The sequence below is a fragment of the Palaemon carinicauda genome, chromosome 15 (assembly GCF_036898095.1).
Source record: "Palaemon carinicauda isolate YSFRI2023 chromosome 15, ASM3689809v2, whole genome shotgun sequence".
NCBI lineage: Eukaryota > Metazoa > Arthropoda > Malacostraca > Decapoda > Palaemonidae > Palaemon > Palaemon carinicauda.
The window spans coordinates 90530853-90543946 of NC_090739.1; the positions used below are offsets into that span (position 1 = coordinate 90530853).

A 13094-nucleotide genomic window follows, 5' to 3' on the forward strand; every position below is an offset into this window, starting at 1 on the left:
AATGCAGTGCATATATCGTCTTGGTTCAGGACCAGAGAAAGGAGTATCAAGTAGTTAAAAGGAGAGTGCTGCAAGTGTATCAGATGACCCATGAATATTATAATGAAAGACTCCGAAGTATATGGAAGGACGATGAAATGACTTTCCTTGATTACGCTTACAAGATACAACATTGTTTCAAGAGATGGATAGAGGCTGCTAAAGCTAGAAAGATGTCTGATTTAGAAGAATTGGTAGTGCTGAACACATTCGAACATACTGAAGACAGAGAGATGTGAAGAAACTTGATAAAGCTGCTTCACTGAGTGAAGATTATAATATCATCAATCATTAACCCTCCTCAGGTATGAAGTTTCAACCATCGTTCTGACAGTGTCAATCATTCGCCGAACCATGGAAAACAGTTCAATAGTAATTATATGAAGAAGTTCAATAGTTACAGTGGAAGTACCAATGGGACTATTTTGAAGCAGAATGTGATAGCACCACAACAACAATCATCAAATTGTCCTCCTTCAGGTGTTGTGTAATACATGTAGAAGATTGATATTATCTGTTATAAGTGTGGCAAGAGAGGTCATATCAGTGAGGAATGTTGGTTGAGCCAAGCGAAAGCAGTCACCCAAATAATTAAGGATAATTCAACTTCACAGAATGCGAAGACAAAAAAACTAACGGGAAAGGACGACGAGGAAAATAAGCCAGTTAACGATTGCATGATGAACAGGACAACCCCAATCAGCGTGGAAACCTTTAAACCGTATATTTTTGTGGGTATGTTAGCCGCTATAGATGGGAGCTAGTTGAAACCGGTCAAAATATCGCACGACACAGGCTGTAACCATAATATAGGGACAGGAGATTCGGTCATTTTGAAAGGAAAAGGAGGAGAGGAAGTTATTTATATTTGCCGTTTGAAAATGTCATTCAAAATGGTGACAGGTCTTTTTGATTTTGCGGTAAAGGATTTATTGACTGTCGAGGGAGTACAATTCCTGCTGTGTTTTGAGGTTGGTGGAGCACTGTTTGTGCCTTGTCTTATTGTAACGGAGAAACCACTGAAGTTTAGTCCTACAACTGAACTAGAGAAGGACTTCCTGTATTTGTTTCAGGATTTTGAGACGACCAGGAGTATGATGGAGAGACTGGCTGCAGAAGAATAGAGAGAAACTGAAGGAGTGATAAACTTGGAGGATTTATTTTCAGAAGAGGATTCCTATGATGGTACGCAAGAGGAGAACTCCCGAGAGAGCCTGAGATAAGAGGAACAAAAAGACAAAGAAGCAATGGATTTGGAAGAAAAAGAAAACTCAGCGTTAGAAGTCCTGCTTGATAGAGCAATGTCACTGTCCATTACCTCTGTAATTCATGAATGGCCATTAAACCATTAAACCATTAAGTGAGTAGAAAAAGGTTGATAGGATTGCAACTGAAGGATGAGACATTAACAGAGTTATTTTACTGTATGGTGGATGAGACGGACGTGCAGCAGTCTCCAACTTGTTATTTTCTTAAGGAAGGGTTGCTTAAGAGGAAGCATAGACCTGCCAATATCCCTGGGAAAGCCGAATGAAGGATATAACGTCAGATATTGATTTCCAAACCTCTGAGAAGACAGGTGATCGCCGTAGTGCATGAGACAGGACACATGGGAATAAGGGAGACGACGGAGATTATGAAACACTTTTTCTTACCTGGTATTCATAAGGATATGAGCCACTGTTGTCGTATATGTCACGTTTGTCAGATGGCTGGAAAGCCTAATGAGTACATCAAGAAAGCTCCCTTACACACAATTGAAGTGCGAGGAGAACCCTCCAGCAAAGGACTGATTAAAATGTTGGTAGAAAAAGGGAAACATCAAGAGGAAATGGATGGAGAATATGTCAAGAATTTGAGGAGAAGGATCGGCAAGTTAAGAAAATTATCCATAGAAAGCATGAAGACGAGCAAAGGAAAAACGAAGAAAAAGTTTGGTATAAAAAGTATGAACAGGCAGTTTGCGGTAGGACACCAGGTGTTGGTTTTTTATGAATAAGGAGATCCCCTCTCACCAATGAGTTCCAAGGATCAATTAAGGTTTTTAGAGAAGATCAGTGACCTGACCTACGTTATCGAGATACCAGCAAGAAAGAAAATTAAAGTCCATATTAGCTTCGAAATTGAATGCGTCCGCTACTGGGATTGGAGCTGTCTTATTGCAAGGAGACAAGGAAGGAATTGTTCACCCTGTTTTTATTTATGTCGCCTAAGTTGTATAAGCATCAACAAGCCTACTCGACAGTTGAAAAAGAACTACTAGCGCTAATCATAGTAATAAGAACATTTTAATTGTATATGAATGGACTGCAAAATTAAGAAATTACGGTTTGTTCAGATCACAATCCTTCAACTTTTGTTAATAAAATGAAGAATAATAATCAAAGGCTAACTAGGTAGTCATTATATTTACAACCGTATTGTATTAATGTAAAGTATATATCAGGTAAAGATAACATGGTTGCAGACTATTCATCTCTGGGTGAATCTGTGGATTCAAGCCCGGAATAAATATTCTTTTTAGGAGGAGCTATCTTACGAAGCTGGTCTAGCATAAGAATAAATATTTCATCCATGTATTTCATTTGTGCATTTAAGCGATGTATAGCCAGCTCGTAAGATGAGTTCCACCCTATAGGTTAAAGTAAATGTATGTAAATTACATGAGACTTTCGTCATTCATTTAATTGTGTTTTAATTTAATTCAGTATATGTGAATTTACATTATTTTATGAATTAACATTCTATTTCACATAGTTTTGCTACATATTCTTAAATAATCAGGTTAAGGTATGCTGTATGACACACACGAGGTATGAGCACGAGGGATTACGTCAATTTTATGTTAACACTTGGTTAAAAGGTACATGAAAATTCTCGAATTAGATTTAATTTTTTTCTTATTGTCATGAGAGCAAGCAATGTTAGTAACCCTTCTTCAAATTAATAAGTTTGCAACGTTACACCACTAGAGCCATGCCCCCACACTACGATAATGATGTGATAAAAAATTCTAGATGAATTAAGTTTATATATATATATATATATATATATATATATATATATATATATATATATATATATATATATATACATATATATATATATATATATATATATATATATATATATGTATATATATATATATATATATATATATATATATATATATATATATATATATATATATATATATATATATATATATATATATATATATGTATATATATATATATATATATATATATATATATATACATATATATATATATATATATATATATATATATATATATATATATATATATATATATATATATATATATATATATATATATATATATATATATATATGACCTTGCAATGCATAAGCAACAAATGAATCCCAGCCCACTCAATTGAAAGAGCTAAAGTTCACCTGCCCCTCTCCTTTCAAGAGTGTGTCCTCTCAAACGTGAATAAGTGATATTTACCCAATGCATAATTTGTATAGTGTTGTTCAAACATTGGTGAAATTATTAGATGTTAATCCAAAAGTAGTGTGTTAATATAAGTACATTTTAACATATCTTTTTTTTAACTGGCCCTGTGACACTTAGGTTAAAAAGTGATGTGTATTCATTTTGCTTAATCGTTATGTAACCCTGAGTGATCCAAAAGACATGGGAGTAACTGTTACATTCATGTAAATTACATCATTGTTCAATCACTGTAGTGTTAGGTGTTAACTTTTTTCATTAATTGTTCAAATTAAATATTTCTATAAATTAATTCCATTAAAACAGGTGTTTGTATAATTTCTATAGAGTATAATTTTCTTAGTCTAAGGTTTATCCAGGTTTAATATTTACAGTGACTTCTTTTTTGTTGTTGATTCTTCTGAACTTTTGCCAACTTTATATACAATATATTTATTTTTGCAAAGCGTGTATTATTTCCATAACAAATATTTTTCCCAGTATTTTTCTCGATTCCCTGACTAATAACCAAAGTAAGAGGTTGGTTTAGAATATTTTGAGTAAAGTGATTACCTAGTTTTGTTTTGAGTTACATAAGTGACCTTTGGGTATTCCATCTGGGAGTTGTGTAATATTTTCAGTTTTATGTAAAAATAAGTAGGTGAGAATGAAGCTTGGGAGTTTACGTAATTTGCCAGCCTTAAAAGTATATATATATATATATATATATATATATATATATATATATATATATATATATATATATATATATATATATATATACACACACACACACACACACACACACATATATATATATATATATATATATATATATATATATATATATATATATATATATATATATATACATATATATATATATATATATATATATATATATATATATACATACAAATATATATGCATATATATACACACATATATATATATATGCGTAAAAATCACAGGATATATATATATATATATATATATATATATATATATATATATATATATATATATATATATATATATATATATATATATATATATATATATATATATGGTTAATGTCTAGGAGAGGGCCGCATGAAGATAACACTGATATTCAATTTATTTTTACTAGAATATGTAGGAATGTATGTATATAATGGTATACCAGTGAGATAATTTAGTGAAAATCAATAATAGTCGAAATATCGACGATCAAACTCACGCTACTCTTGTCTTCCTCCCAGATTTTTCTAATTCTGTTGTTATTGTTGACTGTGTCTTATTTTTGCTCAAATGAGCCCTGTAACCACTATAATCCGCAGACAAACTAGTGCACTATGACGTCTTCACGTTTGGCCAATCACAGTGCGACAATACATTTTCTTTCCCAATGACGTCTTCACGTTTGGACAATCACAGTGCGACAATACATTTTCTTACCCATCACAGTGCGACAATACATTTTCTTACCCAGCCATTTTATTTCGTTCCTAGACATGGAGGCCGTAACAAGCACGTCATCTGATATTGCACAAGAAATTGAAATTCCCGTTTCTTGTGCCGACTGTTTCTTAAGTTACGGTGAATTTTTTTAGCCTATTCGGGGAAAATCGAAAAACTTGTGGATTTGTGCCAGAGACACAATTTAATTTTGCAAAATAAAAAGTGTCCGCATTGTCAGGAAGTGTGTAGGATTGATTACAAGAAACATAGTTTTAGGTGTGATAAGTCTTACATTACAAAAGGACGTAGACGTAAGCGCTGTTCATATAAAGTGTCGGTGTTTGTGGGTACCTGGTTTTCCAAAGGAAAACTGGACATTGAAACTAATTTAAAATTTATAGTTTTGTGGGTTCAAAACTGGTTTTGCTACGAAGTGGCCATTTCTGAATTGAAATTAAATAAAGGTACTGTCTGCGATTGGTCTTCTTTTTGCAGGGAAGTTGTAATTAATTGGGTATTAAGGCGCAGCAAGAAAATTGGCGGCCACAATTGTACAGTAGAAATTGACGAGTCCAAATTCGGCAAACGGAAATATAATGTTGGCCGAGTAATAGACGGCCAGTGGGTATTTGGTGGTATTTGCCGCAAATCACGAGAGTTTTTTCTGGTCCCCGTGGAAACCCTGGATCGTGACACCCTGCTCTCGCTGATTAAGGAGAGGATCGAGCCAGGCACAACCATAATTTCGGACTGTTGGCGAGCTTATAACTGTCTGGCAGAGGAAGGTTTTAAGCATTTGACGGTTAACCACAGCCTTTACTTTGTTGATCCCCAGACACAGGCTCATACCAATACTGTGGAGAGGAAGTGGCGGGACGTGAAGAATTTAGTGCCGAAATATGGTAGGAGGAAAAAACACTTCGTCGGGTACCTGGCCACTTCCTACTTCAAGTTGCATGTCAGGGAACCATCGCAACGGCTTCACGTTTTCCTCAATGCAGCAGCACATCTTTACCAACCAACAGTTTAAGGTAAGCTTCATTGATTTATAGAGTATATTATAATGGTGATAGTATAACGAAGGGGGGGTCGCAGGGGGGGCGAAGCCCCCCCCCCCACGGTAGGCCTAGGTAGGGGTACAGGGCCTCATAGGCTAGGTTAGGTGGGTGTCTTAGGTTCGGTGGTGCCCTGAAAATCACTGTGGCCTTAAGGGGGGGTCGCAGGGGGGGGGGGGGGCCGGTAGGCCTAGGTAGGGGTACAGGGCCCCCAGGGTAGGGTAGGTGGTTGTATTAGGTTCGGTAGTGCCCCGAAAAATCCCTTTTCTCCTCCTCCCCCCACCCAAAAACCCCGCTTCCCACTGGGGTCCCCCATAATTGTGGTAGTAGGTTTATGCTTACATTTTATGTGTAAGAGTTAAGTCTTAGTTTATTTTTTATTCATTTCCTTATGTTTCTATGCGATGTGCAACAATAATCTGGTTGTTTTTTGCCGTTTTTCGTCGTTAATACTTGAAAAACGGGTGCGGCCTTCTCCTAGACATTTACCATATATATATATATATATATATATATATATATATATATATATATATATATATATATATATATATATACATACATACTAACATATATATATATATATATATATATATATATATATATATATATATATATATATATATATATATATATATATATATATATATATATATAAATATATATATATATATATATATATATATATATATATATGAATCTATATGCATATGTGTATTTTTATGCGTATACTAATACACATATTTGCATATGCATACTACATCTCCGAATTATAACATATTTCAGATTCCCAAGTTTTGATGCAATACAAAGATGCAGTCAGACGGATCAATCAGTCAATCCCAAATTGTCCACCAAGATATACGTAAGCGGAATTTCGTTACATTTATCCGTTGTACCAATATCAATATAATTTTTTTTTCTTTGTTTAATTTTGATATATTCGATCAAGAACTGTTTTGGGCTAATTTAAAAGTGCTCACTCTTTCATAAATGTGTTAATCTTATTTATCCGATTTGCTACAGTCAGCTGACCTTGACTTGTCTAAAGCTGTAGAATTCCTTGGAACTAATAATTCAGCTCGAAGGGATGTAATTAGATCAATCGTCTCTTGATCCTTTGCGGGATGAGGTGAAGAGTTCAAAAGCTCACGGTTTTTATACTTCAGACTGTAGACCATCAAGGAAACGTAGAATTTCGATAAAATTGCAGGCGTCTCTTCTTGATTATCCTAGTGTAATATAGTTAGGGAACGCTATAGCACACACTTTGACATAAGTGTCAAGGATTCACCTTTCATTTACCAATTGTAGACCATATATTATAATAACAGAAAATTGGATGAATTCAACAAGAAAATACCTGAAACTATCCTCTACAATAATGCAACTAAGGGAGGTGTTGATTTTGTAGATGAGATAATCGGTGCCTGTAGTGTGAGTTATACTAGTAAAAGGGGGCATGTCCCGTTTGGTGTAATATTATTGATTTAACTTGTTACAACGATTATATTTTTTACTGCGGTGTATTACCAAACTATCATGAAATCAAAGCCACAAGAGAAGGTTGTTTTTGTCGACCTTGTTATTCGTTGAGTCGAAGTTAGAGAGAAAAGAGATCTTCAGCCACGTCTTTATGCCTCTCACTGAATCAGAAAAATATCCAGTCAGAGTAGAAAGTGTTCGAGATGTGAATTATGCCCAAGAAGCTGAAGAGAAGAACACGAGTACAAAATGTGGGCAGTGTAAGAAATTTATATGCCCAAATCATATGGTCATTTCTTGTTACAGGTGTACTAATGAGGTGTCATAAACTATTACTTTTTTCCGGTTCTCTAGTTCTAACTTTATTTTTATGTGATATTAGAGGAAAGATTTTCTTTCACTAGCTATAGAGTTTACCTTCAAGCGCATATATTTGTACATTGGTTCATAACATATTTGTTTTGCTTTTATGTTATCAAGAGGCTTGTGATATTTCTCTTTATATTTCGGAAGTTATATATATATCTTCATCCATGTTCACTAGTTCTAACTTTATATTGATGTGATATTTGAGGAAATATTTTCTTTCGCTATCTATAGAGTTTACTCACCTTCAAGCGCATATATTTGTGGATTCGTTCATACATATTATTTGGTTTGCTTTCATGGTATCAAGAAGCTTGTGATGTTTTTCTTTATATTCCGGATGTTGAATATATATGTTGATTCCTGTTCACTAGTCCTAACATATTTTGATGAGATATTAGAGGAAATATTTTTTTCACCATCTATTCAGTTTACTTTGAAGTACGTATATTTGTACTCTGGTTCATTGTATATTATTTGTTTTCCCTTAATTGCATCAAAAAGAAATTTTTCTCTTTGCATACCAGGTATCATATATATATATATATATATATATATATATATATATATATATATATATATATATATATATATATATATATATATATATATATGTGTGTGTGTGTGTGTTTAAATATATATATATATATATATATATATATATATATATATATATATATATATATATATATATATATATATATATATAACGGATTTCGAGCGAAGCGAAAAATCTATTTTTGGGTGAGGTAGCCATGTCGTCCTGATGGAAGTTCCTTCATTAGTAGCTTTCTAGGTATACTTGACTACAGTGATATATCCCAGAGAATTTACCAAAGGTATCCAGAATTCTAACTCCTGGAGCGAATATCCCTTAAAATTTAAGAGGGGATATCGCGTATATCAGAGGACATATTCTTGAAACGTCTCATAGCTATCTACACCCCCAATCGCGTTTTCGCTTTGAGAGGGAAAAGTGGCAAGAATATAGGAGAGTCGTTAAAGAGGCGATGCTCTCGACACTCCTGCTGTAATGTAAATATTGCGCCAAATCACCACCGCGAGGCACCACCAAGCCATTCTTTGTAGCTTTGTAGGTGTTGCAGATACAGTACCATAGGGAGGGATTCATTATCCTTTTGTCAAAAAGAGGGTGGGCATCAGGGCGACATGGCTACCTCACCCAAAAATAGATTTTTCGCTTCACTCAAAATCCGTTTTTTGGCCTCAGGCCATGTCGTCCTGATGGAAGTTTACCAAAGCATTAATGTATGTGTGGATTTTCAATAGTGCCGTTATCTCGAGATAAATATTTCCTATTTGGTCTTCTGGACCAGAGACACTTGATGTTACCGTTATACATCAATTAACTGATATTAAAATATGTCAGTTCTTCCTGCCCTCTACAGGGAAAAGTTTGGGTAGACTTTAGGAAAAATCCCGAGGATTGTGAGTTCAAGGAAAAATCTAGAAAACAGTATGTATATTAGTGTCATTATATACGTAAAGCATAGTTTGTACTTAGATGGTATAGTCCTGTATAGGTTACTGAATCCTCCCAAGTCTGGATATAAATAGACAGACAGGTTTGTATACATGTAGGAAACCTTAAATCAGTAAGATAAACAGTTAGTACAATCAGTTCTTACCTGTTTGCCTGGAGTGGTAGAAACCATAGTTCCCAAATATTTCGTTAAATATTAAGAGAATCAAGGATGCTCGGATTTATACATAAATTCGAATATTTGAGGCGAAAGAGACGCAAAGATTCCTTCTATTGTTTATTACAAAAATATAAATCATGGTTTTAATCAATTACATCTTACGGTGAACAATTCTGTGTAAAAGCATAAACAGTAATAACAGAAAATAAACAAGTTTCACCTGAATAGGAAACATTAGCCACTCAAAGGGAAATATAATATTTCACTATGTATGCTGTTATTACTAGGAACACTGTGCATATAAGAATGCCTGTCACTTGTGTCAGCTTATTTTTCTTGATATCACCTGTATTGATAGAACAGTCTATAGTGTCTTCTTAAACACAATACTCAACATGATATACCTTAAGAGTCTATCATGTACACCCTTCACTAAAAGTCCCAATTAGTGCACTGTTCTTCGCAGTAATCAAGTGGCAGGTTTTATAACACTGCTTGCCGCTACCACATGAAATTTTATTTCTTGTAATTGCTTCGCGTAGTGCTTGAAGAAACTCTGGAAGACTTCCAACCAGTGTAAGCACGCAGACTTCCAAACGATATTGTCTGAAAGAAATTCAGAGACGAGGCAACTTTTCTCGGATCGTGACCTGCGGGTGTACTGTCTGGATCCACTCTGCGTATAAAATAGGTGATCTTCTCCCTTATCTGTTTCAAGGATAACGTTGAACCAGAAGTCTCTCACCTGAAAGCTGACCTCCCTTAAAGTCTGAAGTTCTAGGAAGATAGACCTTTAAGCAAACCACTGGGCAGAGGGATGCTTCTTTCTTCAGAGTGCAGATTCTCCAGGGACCCCATCTCTTAGTGGGCAGCTTGTTTTTGGCGAGAAACGACGGGTCCGGAAAGAGGTTCAGTTCTCCGGTGTCTGTGAACTGAATGTGGCCATCACCCCTCGAGAGGGCCACTATTCCGCTAACTCTGGCTCCTGAGGCTAGTGCAATTAAGAATATCACCTTTTGGGTCAAGTCTTTCAGTGAGCAATCTTCATTGTTCAGGGTTGAGCTAAGTGAAGAACTTTATCCAAAGACCATGAAATGGGCTTTGGAGGAGCAGCAGGTCGAAGTTTAGCGCAGGCTTTAGGAATCTTGTTGAAGATATCATTAGAGAAGTCTACCTGGAAGGCGTATAGTATTTGTCTGGCTAAGGCGGATTTATATGTAGTAATTGTATTAGCTGCTAAACCTTGTTCATGCAGATGGAGGAAGAAGGACAAGCAGAAATCTGTAGGTATCTCCTCAGGATTCTTCGCCTTGACAAAGACCACCCATTTCTTCCAGGAAGACTCATATTGTCTTCTAGTTGACTTTGGCTTGTATTCTTCTGAGAAGTTAATACTGTCTCTAAAAGTCCCAAACCATTTCTTGATCGCTAGGGCGAGAAAATCATGAGATGAAGGTTCTGGGTTTTCTCTGACGAAGCAGAAACAGTCAATTTCTGCACTTGCTGAGTCAGAACTGGTTGCGGCAACGGGATCAGCTTCAGGCGTAGTTCCGTTATCAGAGGGAACCAAACGCTGTTGGGCCACTTGTGGGCCACTATTGCTGCTGTCCCCCGAAAGGGTCTCAGTTTGTCGAGGACTTTCAGCAGAAGGTTGGTTGGAGGGAACAGGTAGATCTTAGACCACCTGTTCCAATCTATGGACATTGCGCCTGTCGCTTCCGCTAGAGGATCCTCGTATGGGGCTACATACCGGGATAGCTTCTTGTTGTCGCTCGTTGCGAAAAGGTCTATCTGCAGTCCTGGGACTTTGCGAAATATGAAAGAGAATGATCTTGCGTCTAGAGACCGTTCGGACTCTATCGGGTTGACCCTGGATAGAGCGTCCGCCGTCACATTGCGGAACCCTTGAAGGTGGACTGCTGACAAGTGCCATCTCTCCTTCTTGGCTAGACGAAGGATGGCCAATATCACTTGATTTATGTGAGGCGATCTTGAGCATTGTCGATTTAGGCATCTCATTACTACTTCGCTGTCTAGAACCAAACGGAAGTGGATTGAGCAGCGAAGTTTCAGCTTTTTCAGAGATAAAAAAACTGCCATGGCTTCCAGAAAATTGATGTGGTAGGACTTGAAGAAGGGATACCAGGTTCCTTGGACTTTCCAATGATGAGAATGACCTCTCCACCCCTTCTTCGAGGCATCCGTATGAACGGTGACTGTTGGAGGAGGTAGTTTCAAGGATACCTTGTTTCTTAGGTTCTTGGCTTCCGACCATGGCTTGAGTAGTGATCGTAGACGATTTGGAATCGGTCTTTGTAGATCTCTTTGAGCGTTTGATGCCTATTTTCTCCAAACTCCTGATGCATCTTTTAATTGTGCTCTCAATACTGGATCTGTCACTAAGGTAAACTGGAGGGACCCCAACAATCTCTCCTGATGCCTTCTTGATATCCTGTTGGATTGAAAGAGTCTTTTGAGAGATCCTGCTATCTCTTTCCCCTTCTTTGATGGAATAGAAAGGCAGTGTGACTGTAGGTCCCAGTGAATTCTAAGTGTTCCAGGAACTGGATCACTTCCTTTGAGGCTTGCATGCATTCTTCCTTGGATGCTGCCCACACCAGCCAATCGTCCAGGTAGGCTACCACCTGGATTCCTTTCAGGCGTAGTTGATGAATGACTGTATTCGCAAGCTTTGTGAATACCCTTGGGGCTATGTTTAGGCCGAAGGGCATGGCTCTGAAAACGTACTTTCTTTTCTGTAGTTTGAACCCTAGGTAGGGGGAAACTTGACGGTTGATTGGAACATGCCAGTGTGCATCCGTCATGTCTATAGAGAATGTGAATGCCCGTTTGGGCATTCTGAACTTGTGGTTCACTATGAACTTGTTGAGTGGTGATAAGTCTAGAATGACTCTGAGCTCTTCCGAATCCTTCTTCAGAACACAATATAGCCTTCCTTGAAATCTAATGGACTTTGCCTTCCGTATAACTCTTTTGTTCAAGAGTTCCTGAACATATACTTCCAGTACGGGGGTTGAGTGTTGGAAGAATTGAGGGAAGTTTGGTGGAGTTGAGCTCCAACTCCACCCTAGTCCTTTCTTAATTAGGCTGTGGGCTCAGGGATCGAAGGTCCAACGATCCCGGAAGTGGAGAAGTCTCCCTCCTAACCACAGCATCTCACTTGGAGTGCTGGTTGGAGGACTTGCCTCCTCGGCCATGTACACCTTTGTTGCCCCTACCTCTGAAGGGGCGTCTAGAGGATCCTTGAAAGGAACCTCGAGACTTTGGCTTAAAGGTAGTTGATTGCCTTTCAAATACTGGGGTGAACACGGGCGACTTGGTCGCCAGCGTTTGGGGCACCAGTTGAAAGGTGGTGGCTGTTTGTGCCACCGTCTGGGGTATCGTGGCCATGGGAAGCTGTTACTGTTGCTTTGGCTGAGAGGGCACTCTTGGTCGTTTTGACTTGTTCTTCGGCTGGGGACCCTCATCAGCGGAAAATTTCCTTTTAGAGGACAAGCCCCATTTGGAGAGGAGATTCCTATTCTCCGAAGCGGCTTTATCTACGACCTCTTTGACCACTTCACTGG

At 37.0% G+C, this 13094-nt stretch overlaps 1 protein-coding gene across 1 annotated transcript; it reads left to right on the forward strand.

Annotated features, from left to right (window-relative positions):
• Positions 1-932: 932 nt before the first annotated feature.
• Positions 933-5967, forward strand: LOC137654067 (uncharacterized). Its single transcript, XM_068387704.1, has 3 exons — positions 933-1099; positions 1615-1910; positions 5090-5967. The coding sequence occupies exons 1-3, from the start codon at positions 933-935 to the stop codon at positions 5965-5967; spliced, it is 1341 nt and encodes a 446-aa protein (XP_068243805.1).
• Positions 5968-13094: the final 7127 nt, after the last annotated feature.